General features: G+C 36.0%; 1 protein-coding gene and 1 pseudogene across 1 annotated transcript; one reads left to right on the top strand and one right to left on the bottom strand.

The window, feature by feature from the left end:
• Nucleotides 1-446: 446 nt before the first annotated feature.
• On the bottom strand, nt 447-2,498 carry LOC142639527 (uncharacterized). Its single transcript, XM_075813689.1, has 2 exons — nt 1,763-2,498; nt 447-1,633 (listed from the first exon to the last, which is right to left on the bottom strand). Exons 1-2 carry the CDS (start codon nt 2,496-2,498, stop codon nt 447-449), a joined length of 1,923 nt encoding a protein of 640 aa, XP_075669804.1.
• A 6,471-nt stretch (nt 2,499-8,969) lies between these two features.
• Nucleotides 8,970-12,712, top strand: LOC142638194 (G-type lectin S-receptor-like serine/threonine-protein kinase At1g11300; annotated as a pseudogene).
• The last annotated feature ends 5,029 nt before the right edge of the window (nt 12,713-17,741 follow it).

Genomic DNA, 17,741 nt, shown 5'->3' on the forward strand with positions numbered 1-17,741 from the left:
GCCCTATTCAGATCTATAAAGTCAATACAGACTCTCCATTTACCATTCTTCTTTTTTACCACCACATTGTTGGCCAGCCACTCAGGATAAAAAATCTCCTTGATTGCCCCAGCTTGCTTTAGCTTACTTACCTCCTCTTTAACTGCCTCTGCATGCTCTTGGGATACACGCCGAGGAGGTTGCTTTCGTGGCGTAGCATGGGGATTAACATTCAAATGGTGGCAAATGACTTCTGGATTAATTCCCGGGACGTCATAAGTCATCCATGCAAAAACATCAATGTTATCCTGCAAAAATTGAACCAGCTCCTCCCTTTCCGGTTTCAGTAATTTTGATCCCACTTGAAAATATTTCTCTTTATCCTCCCCTATAAATACCTTGTCTATCTGCTCGGCAAAACCTCCACCCTCAACTTCCCCGCCTTCCCGAGCAGTCTCCTTTAATTGCTATGATGTCTCCAGAACCTCCCCTGCCAATGAACTCTGACCCGTTCGGATAGTGGCAGACGTCAGACATTGCCTGGCTACCATCTGGCTACCATGTAGTACTCCCACATTTCCTCGTATAGGGTATTTCACCATTACATGCAAAGTAGATGAGACTGCCTCGATTGCATGGAGCCAAGGCCTGGCCAAAATGGCCGTGTACGGGGAGTATGCCATAACAACTATGAAGTTCACCTGTACTTCGGAACCCTCCACCTGCACAGGTAACTTAATCATTCCTCGTGGGATTACCTGTTTCCCATCAAAGCCTACCAACGGATGGTTATATTTTTCCAAATCTTCTTCTCTCAACTTTAAACCATGAAACAGGTCAGGATACATGATTTCTGCACCACTTCCATCATCCACCAGGACTCGTCGCACATCATATCCCCCGATACGAACTGTTACCACCAAGGCGTCATCGTGGGGTTGATACGTGCCCTCTTTATCTTTATCGGAAAATCCCAATACTGGCATCGCCGAGATCCTCATCCTTTTATCTACTTGTTTACTTTCCTCCATGACTTCATTCCCAAATCTGTTTTGAACGGTCATGACTCGAGAAGGTTTCCCAAATTCTCCTCTCGGCTGTGCCAGAATGACGTTAATAGTGCCCAGGGATGGTTGAGGGGCATGACCCCCATACTTTTGAGTACCGTCCGGTTTAGCCAATAAGTGATTAATCTTCCCAGCCTTAACCAATTGATTCAGATGATCGCGCAATGTCTGGCAATCCTCCGTGGTGTGTCCCTTGTCTTGATGATAATGGCAGTGGAGGTTTTGATTTCTCATGGACGCATCTCTACTCATTTTGTTGGGTGGCCTGAAATATGGTTCGTGCCGAATTTTCTCCAGTATGTGATGCACGCGTTCCTTGAATAATGAATTAATTAGAGGAGTTTCGGCGGTCATCGGGCGGCTTGAAAAATCTCGTTTAGGCCGACTACCTTGGAACCCCCCTCCCCGAAGATCTTTCCTCTCTGGATACCCCTTCATTTTTCCTTTGCTTTGCACCTGGTCTTCTTCTACCCGTTTATACTTTTCTATCCGGTCCATGAGTTGACGCATATCTATCGCGGCCTTCATTGTCAAGGACTTCCTTAACCCATGCTCCGTGGGAAGGCCCACCTTGAAAGTTCTCACGGCTACATTCTCCACATCTCCATCAATTTCATTATACATTTCCCAGTATCGGTCGGAATAGGTTTTGAGTGTTTCGCCTTCCCTCATAAACATAGACAATAGAGCATCCAAGGGTTTTGGAATCCTAGTACAAGTCATGAATCTTGCTCCAAATGCCCTAGTCAACTCTTCAAAAGATTTCAAAGAACCTTCTGCCAAAGCATCAAACCACCTTATGGCCATAGGCCCCAAACTGGAGGGAAAAACTCTGCACATCAGCGCCTCATTATTCGAGTAAACGGCCATCTTTTGACTAAAATGACTGACGTGTTCTACAGGGTCAGTCCTCCCGTTGTACATGGTAAAAATGGGTTGAGAAAACCTACGAGGTAGTTTTGCCCTATTTATCCTGGACACAAAAGGGGATTTAGCGATTTGCTTCAGGGCTTTACCCATTGCGTCACTTCCATCATCGTGATATAACCCATCAGTACCTGGCAACCTCATCTCCTTCTGCTTCTTAGTCCTAACACCCGAAGATGCGCTGTCACGGGTCACACTTCGAGTAGGCTCAAATACTGGGGGCTCATTTCCTCCAAGGTTTGCTTCTGAACTATCACTGGAAGAACAAGCATAACTCTTACGTCTCCGTTTTCTACTATCCAAGCACTTGCGTAAGTAAGCTATCTCAGATTGCATTTGCTGTAATACATCATCGCGAGACATCTGCCCCTCAGTTGGTGATCGTTGTTCAGCCCCTTGACCGCTATCATGTGCTTCCGCCACCCCTAAGGTATGTCCCTTCCCCTTTCCTTGCTGGAGGCTTATAGTTACGTCCCTACTTCGTGAACTCACTGATTCCTCTCTTTCTAGATACATCTCAGCCATATACTTCCAAACGGAATGTATCAAGTTGTTGTTCCCACAGACGGCGCCAATTGTAAGGACCAAAAAATCATAAACCAGCTTCAGTTTCTCCTAGCTAGTTCCCTGACTAAAGATCCGAATACAATATATTTTGGTAGAGAGGGTCCAACAACAAAAAGTCCCCCCTCTGTATCTTCCGGTTCCTATTTATATCCTTGGCTCCTCTCATCTCAGCCCTACACCTTGCAATCTATTAAGCTTCTTCCCCCGACACCTATCCGTCAGTAATGGAGCAAAGCCCTAACTTTGCGTTCCATACTGTTCAGGTCACGTCTACATTAATGCAACGGATATAGTCGGAACTTTCTAATTAATGCGGCCAGAAAGGTTGGTGCCAGACATTTAATGCAACCTTCTAAGTTATCCTGCCACATTCAGCTAGTCGCAATACATCCCCTATGTCATCAACGCCCGTGCCACTTCATCCTCGGGTATCCTCGGGTAAGTTTCCTTATTCCTTTATTCTCCCTTGTTTACTATGTCTCGAGCTTCCCTTCCTCGGGTCCTCGGGTTCTTGGGTCTTCGGCACCTCACAGCTCTCATTTTAAATTATTTTTATTCTCATTAATTTGCCACTTTACCTTTATATATTTTCCAATATTTATTTACTTTTAATTTTTTATCTTCCACTACTCTATATTTGAACCTTAAAATTCCTCTATCCTTTCATCTTCCTTTTATTTTGGCTATTCTTATCTCCATTTTTTTACTATAAAAAAATTGTTATTTTCGTTTCTATTCAATCCATATTTTAGCACACACAAAAAGATGAATACTCTCTCTCTCTCTCTTTATATATATATACATATTCCTTCTTTTGGTGGATTTTTAATTCCTTAGATTGATGAGTTTTTATATTTAACTCTACTTTAGGTTGAAATGATTTGGTTATGTTTTAATTTTTTTATCTTTTTAATTTTATTTTCTTTGTTTATTACATGGTATCCTATAAAATTACAGAATGATTTAATATCATTCTATTACATAGTATGACTTGGACAATTTGGTGTTTACAACTATACATTTTCTTTCGAATATTCTTCTACTCGTCTTCTTTTATATAATTTTGCTATTTGTCTCACATTCTCTTCCAAAAAAGGTGATTGTTCTCTCTCTCTCTCTCATCAATTCTTTCTTGCAACTCTATTTTAGATTGATGATTTTTTTTTTACTATACTTTTGGATGATACACTTTGGTGGTATGTCTCTTGAGTTATTTCTCACATGCACTCTCTATCCCTCTTATAGTTTTGGTTTGAATTTAATTTTTAGATATTTTACAAGTGAGATGATTATGTATTTAAATGTCTCTATAAACTATTTGTGATGAGGTTTGATTATCATGATAATCTTCTTGAGAGAATGAGAAATTCAAATAATTAATTTTGGAACTTAAAAATTTTAGTTGTAGGGAAAAAAAACCATAACACACTATACAAAAGTTTGAATAATATAGATCACTTAAAAAAAATAATAGTATTTCTATCTTTTACCCCGAAAAAATAATAAAATAATATCAATCAAATGCACCTAAGTTTTTCAAGAAAAAAAAATCAAAATAATAGAATGATATATTTGTAGCAGGGTAGTTGATACCGTACCGGCCAATGCACTGGTACCGGTACACTTCTATTTTGTATCAGAAAAAATACCGGCCATACCGGCCGCGTACGTTCCATACCGGCCAATTTCAAACAATACCGGCCGGTACAGAAAAAAGTTTTTTTTTTGTTTTTTAGTTTTGTAATTTTTGAATTTTTGTAAGGGCATAATATTAACTTATTTACATTAACTTATTAGTATTATTTGTTTTCTTAGTATGCAATCAACAACTAAGCTTTCTAGTTTTTATATTGTGTTTTTTTTTTTTCCTTTTAATTGATACTAAAGTCTAAAACTATGAATAATTTGTTTTGAATTGAGGTAATATTTTATGATAAACTTTTATATTTACTATAATATAAGTGAAATATTATATGCTTATATGTAAATCCAGCGTGGGGTGTGGAAGGTTTTGATCCTTTTGTTCCGGGAGGAATAGCCTCTCATCATATTGCAGCAAGGACATTGGGCATATTAGCCGGCCTATTCCATCTTAGTGTCCGTCCGCCCCAATGTCTATACAAAGGATTACGCATGGGAAATATTGAAACCGTCCTTTCCAGCAGTATCGCTGCTGTCTTTTTTGTCGCTTTTGTTGTTGCTGGAACATAGTAAAATAAGAAATTGAAAGATTTCGTTGAAATTGTTCCTTTGGAAATTTCCCGAAAAGCTAATCATAGGTTCTTCTCTCCATCGGAACTACAGGGCCGTTATGCTCATTACTAAACTTGTTGAAGAGATGAAATATAACCAAGGTATATCTTTTTGATCAGAGGTTAAATCGATCATCAAAAAAAGAATTAGGCCAAAAATTAGGATACATTCTGGGTTTTGAATGAGAGAAAAAAGTGAGGAATCCTCTTTTCGACTCTGACTCTCCCACTCCAGTCGTTGCTTTTCTTTCTGTTACTTCGAAAGTAGCTACTTCAGCTTCAGCCACTCGAATTTTCGATATTCCTTTTTATTTATCATCAAACGAATGGCATCTTCTACTAGAAATCCTAGCATGGTTCTAGAGATTTTGGTGTGTATATAATATATATATATATATATATATATATATATATATATAATAGAGGTAAACCCGAAATGGTACAGTCTCCGATACGGTATTGACTTCCTTAATTTATAGAGATGAAGAGATGAAAAATAATTTTAGAAATAATATCTCCAGTATGTTTTATAGAATAAATTGTACATGTAGGGATAAAAGGCCTAAAAATGCATATTGGGCCATGAGCTTTGTCCGAGGGTGTTCATTGGTCCAATGAAAAACTAACGGTAATGAAGATGTCAGACCTAAGGGTCCACAAGCAAGTTGTGACCGAGGAGGCTAAGGGTGGTAGGCCGAGGAGGGGTGTCTCCTCAGCTAGGCGATGCAAACGTCAGATGATACATCCTATTGTCCAGAATGATCTTCCAGGAGGTTCTATTGATGAGGATATGTTTCATAGGAGCACAGAGCAAAGGAACAACTATAAAATATCTAAGAAAAAGCTGCTACCACCATATTAAATGTTCTGTATCCAACTCTATGACCGCATTAATGAGGAAATGATGTCTGAATAGTGATTTTCAGCCTTATAGATACCACCCAAAGACTTCAGGAATGGGCTAATAAGACAAGTATCAGCACTAGCAATCTAGATCTACACGTGGAAGGTGGAAACAAGGAGGAGAGAGGGGTATAAAACTGAGGAAGGTCCCTAAAAAAGGGGGATCGGGAAATTGAGAGAAAAATACTGTTGCAATTTAGATTTAAACTTGTAATCAAATTTAAGAAGAAACATATATATGAACTGACGTCCTCAGACTGTGTTGAGGGTAATTTTCCTTTAGTTTAAACCAGTCCATCTCCATTTTCTTGTCATCTAGATCCACTTTACATATTTTCTAACTCACTAAAGCCCAGCTTTAGAACCCACTCTTTTGAAATTCATTGTATCAGGCTCTTTGGACGGAAGTTCATCTATCCTTTGGGCTTGGGAACCAAACTGTGACCTTACAATACATTATATCACGTTACAAAGTAGTTGTATATTCCCACACATCGCGTGAGTCTGCGACTAGTTTTTATAATTTTTAATAACACATTTTAAGTGGATGAGAGGTTAGTGAACAATGTTTACGTTGAAAATATCAAGATATAACATTTGACAAAGAAGTTATTGGCAAAATTTTTTATAATTGAGTTTTAATTGGTGTCATATTTTATTTTTTTTTAATTTGGAAATATAGCTTCACTTAAACTAAAATATATAAATAATTTTAATCTACTTATTATGAATCACATTATAAAATTTTGTTGTAAAACTTGTAATACTTATATTGATTCACATAGTGCAAACATAATGTGCACACTGTACAGCACAATTTTCAATATTAAAGCAGAACATAAGATAGATTATGAAAATAATATATAACTAATAACTTCTATTCAATTCTTGAAAGCTTTTCGTAGTAGAATTTTAATTCAAGTGATTTTTTTTTAGTTTATGAAATTTTGACAGTAGAATTTCACTTACAACAAACATATTAATAAATTTAATATAAATATTTTGTATCACATGACATACCGAAGAAAAAAATATATTAAAACTTTTTAAAATTTTGGAGTTTAATTTGAAATTATATCAAACTATAGGGGAATTATGTAATTTATACTAGTCTTATTAAAAGGTAGTCATTTGGCACAAAGATGATATCACTTGGGAATGACCATTTTGCCCCGCCCTGCCTTGACCCGCCCCTTCTAGCATTGTCTCGTGCAGGTTTTCTCGCCTTGCAATAAGTGGTAAGGCGGGAATGGGACAAGATTTTAGCCTCCACCATGGGCCGAGGTGGGAATGAGTTTAGACATTTTAGCCCCACCTTGCCCTGCATTGATAAGATCTATAATTGTAAATTTTGAGGATTAATTTAGAGTCTCTCCAAGGTGTTATCTTCTTAACAAGTGGTATCATAGCCCATGATAGTGTGTGTCAAGATGGCAAGGTTATCAAGCTCCCTTTCAGAGATGAAGTAGGGATAGATTCCTTTCGCAATTGAAGTACGAACAAGGAGTGTGTACTTAGAACTCACACAAGTGTGCATCGCATAAGGCAACTCGACAAAAGCCCACACAATTAATCTTTGAAAATGGCCAAGAAAGTATAGTAATGTCAATACTGCTAGTTCAGAAAGAATAGTAAGGTGTAAGGTTCCATGGAAATATGGAAGCATGGAGTCCTCGTAAATGAGTGTGTAGGATTTAAACCTGATTCTCATGAATGGCATATGGTGACAAGTTGTTAGATATATAAAAGCCATAGACAAGGAGGAGTAAGTAGGACTTATTTATGGTCGACTAAGAGGCTCAAAGCTCATGAAGAGAAAATTACTCACACGTGATGATAAGATTGTTGAATGTATACACATGAGTGAGAGTACCACATTTAAGAAAAAAAATGCTAACGAATGCTTTTAAGACACTGGTTAACAATTTATTTAAAGAAATTTTTATGGAAAAAGGAAAAAAAAATCGATTAATTTTTTGACATATTTTTTCATTTTCCATAAAAGCAATGTCAAAACTTTCCTAAAATAGATTATTAATTATTTCCATAAAGGTACTCATTAACATGACCTAAAAAAAATAATGGAATTAAGGAATTGCTATGACATAACACGGTCTAAGTATTTAGCTTTAAACTTTTCGGTTAACTAGCATCTTATAAGTTGATGATGCCGAAAATCGTCAGTAAGCTGCACAACCCTTACGTGCCCAAACAACACCTGCACAACACCGAAAAAGAAGACCTCAAGAGAGTATCGGTGTAGTACCGGCCAAATACCCTCCGAAGGTTAAATCAGAAAATTATCACAACTCTAGAGTACCAGAGTTGGGGTCAGTTATGCGTACCTTATTTTCTGAAAGTTTTGGACTTTTTATAGTAGTAGAGAACCGACATTGGTGCCTTGGCGAAGAGGAATATTTCCTTGTAGAGAAGATCCTCATAAATCTGCATAATTTAAGGGACCCATTCCATATAGGGGCTCTACTGATTAGGGTTAATCGTGGAGTACAAGTTATTGTCATTTGAAGTTTCTTGGGGGCCAAGTAAGCCACGTCATTGCCACATCATTGCCACGTGGCTTTTTTGCCGCCGTCAACCTCAGTATCCGTTTGGACCATTATCCGTTCACTGTAGGCGACCCATTCTCTTTAGATCATCCGTCCACCTTCAAGGAGTTTTGTCGCCTCATCTTTTTTTCCGTCATCCTAGTGAAGCTACCTATAGTACCTCTTTGTAATGTCTGACTGTTTACTTTAATTTCAACACATGAATCAATTAAAAATTTTCATGTATTATTTCCCAAGTAACGCGCTTATGACAGTGCAAGTTATCATCCATTAAGCTGACCCATCCAAGATGGGACATATATTGGATGAAGTCTAGAGAAATTAGGTAGCTGAAATATTGGGGGGCCTGCACCATGTAAGGAACAATGGCAATATGGTGGCCCACAGAGTGACGTGATATGCATAGAATATAGAGGATGTGAGGGCGATGGTTGTAAACGTATTCTTGCAAAGCATATGAATAAAAGTTCAAACTTTCAATCAAAAAAATAGTTCAAATTTTAGAAAATTTATGCAATCTTAGTTACAAATTCCACCTCAAAAGGCTTGCGTTAAATGGGGGAAAAGATTCCTTAAAACAAAATGGAGGAAAAGTAGTGTTGACTACTTCAAGTTGCAGCATTGACATCTAAAAGTCTCCTTCCTCAATCCAAGAACAGCATACATCTGCAAAGTGCAATTTCTCTTTGCATAGCTTCCTGAAAAATATGAGTAGCAGAATTTCCCCACTTATAGTTATTGCTTTGTTCCTGATTGTTTCCTGCATTGGTTTGCAGTCCACCAATGATATTGTCACGAATACTATCCAACCTGACCATTCCCTGAATACGTCGGAGACCATTGTATCCGCTAATGGAAACTTCGAACTCGGTTTCTTCTCTCCAGGAAACTCAACAAAGTATTACATGGGAATACGGTACAGCATGAAAGTTTCTGAGCAGAATGTAGTTTGGGTTGCAAACAGAGAGTACGGATTCATAGATTCCTCTGCAGCTCTTACTCTTAATTCGGATGGAAATCTTGTAATATCCGATGGCAGAATGACATACATGGTGGTCAACACTTCAGCTGGAAACGACTGGAAACGACATCTATGCCATGCTATTGGATACAGGTAATCTGATAATCACAAACAGGGTCTTGCAGGTTTTTTGGCAAAGCTTTGACAATGCTACTGATACTCTTTTGCCCGGAATGACTCTTGGAGTTGGAGGAGATTTTGTGGCAGCATCATGGAAAAGTACAGAAGACCCAGCTCCTGGTCTTTTCTCCCTACAGCTGGGTTCTTCAGATCAGTTAACTATAATGGAGGGGTCTAAAGTATACTGGACTAGTTCAAGAATGGTGTTAGATGTGTCAGGGCAGCTTAAACTGCAGTCGTGGTCAGAAGATGATCAAAGGTGGAATTCGTTACAGTCATCTAGGTGTGGGGATTATGCTCTATGTGGAGCTTTTAGCATATGCAATGAAACTGCTGAAGTACCATGTGGCTGTTTGACAGGTTTTAGACCTGTTTCTGCTGATGCTTGGAGCAAAGGGAACACGTCCAGTGGCTGTGTGAGGGACACTGATCTGCAGTGCACTAAGAATAATGATGTTCAGGATGATGGGTTTCTTCACGTCTAAAGTTGACTGGCCTGATAATCCGCGGCATTTGGACTTTGGCAGTGATATCGAGTGCCAATCAGCTTGCTTGAACAACTGTTCTTGTATTGCTCATACTTATTATTACAAACTGCGAGGTCTCAAGCCTCCATGCTTGGTATGGGATGGCTCTCTATTGAATCTGAAACAACTCTCAGCCGATGACATATATGGAATTGATTTCAATCTGAAACTTGCTACTTCGGATTTGGTCAACCAAGGTAAGAAAATTTGAAAACTTGGGAATTAGTAGTAAATCACTTTTTTTTTTTTTATTGCGGTTGTGCTTTCTTCTTAGGACAATTATCTATTTTCTGTTTGAAAGAACTTTGAGGAGATATCTATAGTAATGATGCATAGATTATTTATTTCTTTGATTTCCTTTTTCAGATACAAACTCAAGGAATCAAACAGCAACAGCCGCTGTAAATAACAATTCAATCTCTGGAACGAATAAGAAATTGGGTGTATTGCAAATTTTTGTACTGACCATGTCTACTCCTTTAGCAATGCTTACATTGGGCTTTATGTTTTATTATGTGAAGAGAAAGCTTAGAAAGAAGGGTGAGTGAATTGCTCGAAACACTATTTAAGCAATAAAAATTTACATCCTTAATTAACACCGTATACATTTGTTGTTCACTATTCAGGGGATGATTTGTTACAGTTAGATTTGGGCATGACCCAAACAACAGAAAATTCTGAGCTTTCCAAAGTAAATAAGCCTGGAGATGGTAAGAAAAAGGAAGTCAAAATGCCATTGCTCAGTTTAAAAAGTGTTTCTGCTGCAACTGATAATTTCTCAGATGCAAATAAGCTAGGAGAAGGTGGTTTTGGGCCTGTTTATAAGGTATGATTCAAAATCCTTAAACGCAGTTAATGCTTAGGATAAGGAGTGTACATAAAAAACTAAAATTTTCCATGTTTAGTGTGAACAAGCACAACAGGCACATGCCAGTTTTGTTGCTGCTTATGATATTAAAGCCTACTAAACGTTTGGATAGAGCTTATTGCTGAAAACTGAAAACACTGTAGCAAAATAATTTTTAAATGTGTGAATAGTATTGTGAGACTCATTTTTAATATTTTTTTCTGAATAAAGTGCTTGTGGGTCCCATGAACAGTGTATGAACAGTAAAATTGGTCTCCCGCACAGTAAAATACCGTGCATGAACAGTACCGGTTACTGTTCATGCACGTTGAAAAAAAAAAAAAAAATCGCAGAATCGCTGGACGTGGCCACAAAACGCTGTATCCAAACTCAGCCTAAGTGTATCTTTTCAGATTCCAAGTGGGCTAACGTTCTCCCTGGTAATAATGGAACTAATTAAGTTTAAGCGAAAGAATTTCAGGGAATTTTACTGAAAGGGGATAAGATAGCTGTGAAAAGGCTTTCAAGAAGATCTGGGCAAGGTTGGGAGGAGCTAAAAAATGAGGCAATGCTCATCGCCAAGCTCCAACACAGGATTCTTGTCAGACTTCTGGGCTGCTGCATTGAATGGGATGAAAAGATATTACTCATATTAGTTTATGAGTATATGCCCAATAAAAGCTTGAATTTCTTCCTTTTTGGTATGTAGTTTCTCATATTTTGAAGTATTCATAAAATTGTGTTTTATGTTATGCTCCTTTCAACGTGTGTGCATTGTAATTTGCCCATTTATGTAAATCAGAACTAGAAAAGCGCAAGATTTTTAGTTGGGGAACACGGATCCAAGTCATTAAAGGAGTTGCTCAAGGGCTTCTTTAACTTCATCAATATTCCCGGCTCAGGATTATTCATAGAGACCTCAAGGCCAGCAACATTTTGTTGGATAGTGACATGAATTCAAAAATATCAGATTTTGGAATGGCAAGAATATTTGGAGGAAACAAGTCTCAAGAAAATACCAATAGGATTGTTGGCACTTAGTAAGTAAACTTCTTAATCATAATAACAAATATATGCGCATATACTTTTTTTTTTTAAATGAAGCTACAAATTTTTTACTCGATAATGGTTTCTAGTGGCTATATGTCTTTTGAATATGCTCAAGAAGACCTCTTCTTGATCAAATCAGATGTTTTTAGCTTTGGCGTCTATTGTTAGAAATTATGACTGGTCAAAAGAACACTAGTTTTTATCTAACCGACTCTCGCCATCTTCTTGGATATGTAAGTATCCTATTTGCACTTTCTCTTGTAAAAACTTCCAGTCACTTTTAGATTCTGATTTTTTTTTTTTTTTTTTTTGGGATTTGTTGAAAAAATATTTAATCACTATTAATAAATTGAAAACTATCTACTAATTCTTAGGGGGGAAAATGTGGTATACATATTAAGTCCCTTGTTTTTGAGAGGGTATTATGTGTAATGGTTACATGTGAGAGGGGTTACTTACACATGTACGGGTTACATAAAAATCAAATAAGAAATTCCTTGTTCTAAATATCTTAGAACCCTGACCAAATTTCCTCTGATTTTCAATTGATTATTGTTTTTTTTCCCCGATTTTAAGGCATGGGAATTATGGACAAGTGAGAGGGGATCGGACTTGGTGGATCCTCTACTTGATGATGTATCCTCTATGCATGTGGCACTCAGATACATTAACATAGCTCTCCTCTGTGTTCAAGAAAGTGCAGCAGATAGACCTACCATGTCTGAAGTTGCCCCAATGCTAAGCAACGAAAGTGCAGCCCTACCTTATCCCAAGGAACCAGCTTTCTTGAATGTGAGAACTGTCGTGAGGGAAAATCCAATTAATAGCATCACCGAAATATGTTCTGTGAATGATGCATCAGTTTTAATTGTGCAAGGCCGGTAACATTTCAAATTCCAGCCGTAAGGGTTATATTTCAATTTTAGTGCTTATGGTGGTCCATACTTTTATTCAGAAGTTATATTTTTCGTTTTCGTTTTCGTTTTCGTTTTCTGTTATTTCCTTCCTCCCTGTTTCCTTCCTATATAAACAGAGTTGTAACCCAATTTCATAATTAATGAGAAATACTCAATTGCTTTCACAAATTCTATATGCTTCTGTAGCTCCTCTCGTAATTGATATTCAGAAGATTAAGATCCAGCGTACCTGAAATGAAATTTGAAGTCTATCCTAAAAGCTCTCTGCATAAACTGTAATGAATACCATGGCATCTTTAGTCATCTTTGTTCGACCATGACTGCCATTTAAACTGTCCTGACACGTCCGACACCGTTCTTGAAATTTCAGAAGTTCCCGTTTGCAATCCAAACTTCGTTCTACTCAGAAACTTTCTTGTACCTTTACGTTTCCATCGGGACAATTGTTTGATTATGTGGCCCAAATAGTCCACAATGTGTGCAAGGGTTAAATATTATTTTATATGAAAAAGAACCATGCACAAGGCGATAAATTATAAATAAGATAATTATGAACAATGAGGATTGCTTCTTTGGCCATGGCTGGTTGTGTGGGGTTTGACTTGGTCAGACATGTAATTGAGATTTTTTTTTTAAAAAAGATAATGAGTTGTAAATGGGGGGCAATGAGATGAATAAGAGAGCTAATTTTAATGTTCAAATAAACATGGGAGAGTTAATATTTTGTGTCCTAATTTGTAAAAACCAAAATGAACATTAACAACTTTTATGGATTTTTAAATAACTCACTTAATTTCTTAAAACAAAAACAAATGACCACACAGAAATCCTTTAGGGAAAAAAACCTACAACAACCCAAACACCATTCACTCTTATCACTCCCATTCACTTAATTATACATTTAAGCTATTCATTTTTTTATAAATAAATTGTTCTATTTTTAATTTTGCTTCAACAATGGTCTACATTATTATTAATTTCTAGCCAACTTTACTCTACTTCCACTTAGAGATAGTTATGGGTAAGATATGGGTAGGGTATACCCATACTTGACCCAATTAATTTGTCCATATGTACCTGATTACCTACCCAAATAGTACTCATGCTCAAAAACCAATAAAATGACCAAAATATCCAAAAAAATCTCTAAACTGAGCAAAATACCCATGAAACCTCTAAAATGACCAAAATATTCCAAAATCTCAAAAATGAGCAAAATACCCATGAAACCTTTAAAATAATGAAAATACCCCCAAAATCATCAAATAGGCTCAAAACCCACTTAAAATTACCAAAATGCCCCCTAAAAAATGACCGAAATACTTTTGACACCTAAAAAATGACCAAAGTACCCACAAAACCTAAAAAATGTCCAAATACCCCCCCCTCGAAACCCAAAAATTACCAAAATACCTCCCTAAACCTAAAAAATGACCAGAATCCTCCCGAAATCTAAAATTTGACTAAAATACCCTTGAAAAATAAAATTACCAAAATATTCCATAAACCTAAAAAATGACCGAAATACCTCCAAAACCTAAAAACTGACTGAAGTACCCTCAAAACTTAAAAATTACCAAAATACCCCTGAAATTTAAAATAAAAAAATAGCCGCTAAACCTAAAAAATTACCGAAATACCCCCCGAAACCTATAAAATGACAAAAATGCCCCTAAAACCCATATGATGATAAAAATACACCCAATTTTTCTTTACGCTATACTTAGAACTTTATTCAAGGGTATTTTCCTCAAATTCAAGGTTCTAAGAATATTTCAGCCATTTTATAGGTTTTGAGGGAATTTCGGTAATTTTTTTAGTTTTCAGGGTTATTTTGTTCATTTTTTATATTCTAAGGGTATTTTGGTCATTTTTTAGATTATGGGGGAATTTTTGTCGTTTTTCAGGTTTTATACTTATTTTGGTAATTTTTATATTTTGGGGCTATTTTGGTAATTTTCTAGGTTGAGGTATTTTGGTAATTTTTTTAGGTTTCGAGGTATTTTTGGTCATTTTTAGGTTTTGAGGGTAATTCGGTTATTTTTTAAGATTTGGGGGTATTTTAGTCATTTTTTAGGTTTCGAGGCTATTTTAGTCATTTTTAGGTTTAGGTATATTTTTATTATCTTATAGGTTTTAGGGGCAATTTTGTCATTTTATAGGTTTTCAGAGTATTTTGGTCATTATATAGGTTTCGAGGGTATTTCGGTTATTTCATAGGTTTTAGGGGTATCTTTGTCATTTTATATGTTGTGGGGGTATTTTGGTAATTATTTAGGTTTCGAGGGTATTTCGGTCATTTTTTAGGTTTCGGTGGTATTTTGATTGGTTAGGTTTATGGGGTATTTTCATAATTTCTAGTTTTCAAGGGTATTTGGATCATTTTTTAGGTTTTAGGGGTATTTCGGTAATTTTTTATGTTTTGAGGGTATTTCAGTCATTTTTTAGGTTTGGGGAGTGAGAGTATTTTGGTAATTTTTTGGTTTTTGGGGTATTTTGGTCATTTTTAGGTTTCAGTGGCCTTTCGGTCATTTCTTAGGTTTAGGGAGTATTTTGGTCATTTTTAGGTTTCTGGGTATTTCGGTCATTTTTTAGGTTTCAAAGGGGTATTTTGGTCATTTTTTAGGACTTGGTGGTCTTTCGGTCATTTTTTAGGTTTAGGGAGTATTTTGGTAATCTTTAGGTTTTGGAGGTATTTCGGTCATTTTTTAGGTTTAGGGTGCATTTCGGTAATTTTAGAGGATTTAAGTACTTTGGTCATTTTCAAGTTTTAGGGGCATTTTGGTAGTTTTGATTATTGAGTAATTGGGTGGGTTTAGGTTTACCCATAATAATTTGGTTGAGTTGGATTTGAGTTAGATTTAATTAGTTAAATGGGTAATAATGGGTAAATTCAAACCCTACCTAAAAAATTTGGATAATATCCAAACCCTACCAAATTATCTTCAACCCATTAAGAACTGGGTATTACTCAGAATATTTAGGTCGGATAGGGTTAGATATCCATTACCCAGTGGGTATGACCATCCCTACTCCCACTCAATCCAAATTATTCATCAGCAATTAGCATGGTTGGAAGGATAGATACTATTATGGGTGGTAGCAATGATGGACTGCAAACCCAAGGGGAAAAAAAGAGCAGGGGAAATTCTTCCACTACTCAATTTTGAATGACGCTGCAAGCATAGATTACACTTTACACAAGTATGGAGTTCTCAAATTTAGGAAGGAGAATTAGATTATTAGAGCATATTCACTAATGCTTATATAATAGAAAGAATATCACATTTTAGTCAATCAAACCCAAAATTCACCCACATTAGTTCATGCAAAGTTGTGTAAAAATACATAATTGTTTCAGTAGCTGTATAAAATTTACACTAACACTATTCGTTTTACACTTAGTTTTTTATTTGTCCTCTACATATCCCAATGATGAAGAAAGTGAAAAGGTTTCTCTCTAAACTAGTTCAAAGAAAAACTCTTTAAAACTCTTCCTATATCCTTTTATTGTATATGAATTTTTAAAATCTAACTGTTGAACTACATATTTTTATTATATTTTCCATACTTGAAAAATTTGAGGAAGATAAAAAATCGATAGTTGTGTCATCAATCAAAAGTTTAAATTTCAAATTTTTTTGGTCTAATATTATGCATAAAAATAAGTTTATTGATCAATTAATAAATAACATCTTATTTGAACGAAATTTGACGTGTGTTAAGAATATAAAGAAAATGCAATTCAACAGTCGAATTTTCAAAATTTATATCCGATAAAAAGATATAGTAGGAGCTTAAAGGGTTTCTCTCTAAACTAATTTAAAGAAAAACCTTGTCCCGAAGGAAGAGAGTGTATAATAGTTGTTGTGTGTAAAAAAAAATTAATCAATTTTTTGTTTATATTTTAATGAAATGTAGTATAAAATAAATAATCTTTTTTTAGAGAGAGTTTCAACCTATGATGTACGCTCATGACGATAGCTCTTTATCATCAGACCAAGACATCAATTAGTTTTTGATATAGGCAGAAATTGAACATCAGATTTCTTATTCAACCATCAGAGATTAAGAGATTTTACCAGCTAATATATGTTACTTTAAAAAATGATTATATAAAAAAAATTATACTAAAATAAACAGAATTTTTTTAAACGGATTGATACAAATCCTCTAAGGAGCCACCTATCCGATGTCATGGGCCATCCAAAACAACCAAAGTTGTAGGCCCATTCAATGCACATCTTTGAAAGAGCTAGACCATTGGGCAAAAAGATCCACGTATCCTGGGCCTTTGACCCACTCTTTTCAACCAAAGAAAGATCCAGGTCTCGATAAAAAAAAGGTGGAACTTCTCACTAAAAGTCTAAAATTAGTTAGTAGTGTTCTAGTCTAATTTAAACTTCAATCCCAAAATATCAAAAGCAATATGGAAATAATTTTTTTTATATAGATATGATAGAATTTTAACTTATTGTAAGGTCGCAATTTGTACCTAAGCCCAACAAGAGAAATGGTATAGGCCCAAAGAGCCCAATACAATAAATTTATAGGGAGTGAGTCAGAAATCTTGTTTCTAATGAACTTAAACAGTAACAACAATGGCCCAAGATTACAAAATGATAAGGATGGATGGGTTTATATGATGAAACTTATCCTTGGACTCAAGCTGAGGAGTAGATTCTTATGTTTCTCCTCTCTTAAAGATTAATTACAGATATCCAGTCTACAGTGTTTTCTCTTCCTATCTCTCGATCCCCTCTTATTTGGGACATTCTTCCTTCTTACACTTCCTCCTTCCCCTTCATTTTTGCTCCCCACATGTAGATCTAGACTACTCCCCTTGATACTTGTCCCATCAACATCTTTTTGAAGTCTTTAGGTAATAGCTATAAGGCTGAAAATCACTATTCAGATATCACTTCCTCATTAATGCGGCCAAAGACTTAGGTACAAAGCATTCAATGCGGTGGTAGCAATTTTCTCTAAGATATTTT

This window comes from Castanea sativa, chromosome 6, assembly GCF_040712315.1.
Source record: "Castanea sativa cultivar Marrone di Chiusa Pesio chromosome 6, ASM4071231v1".
Taxonomy (NCBI): domain Eukaryota; kingdom Viridiplantae; phylum Streptophyta; class Magnoliopsida; order Fagales; family Fagaceae; genus Castanea; species Castanea sativa.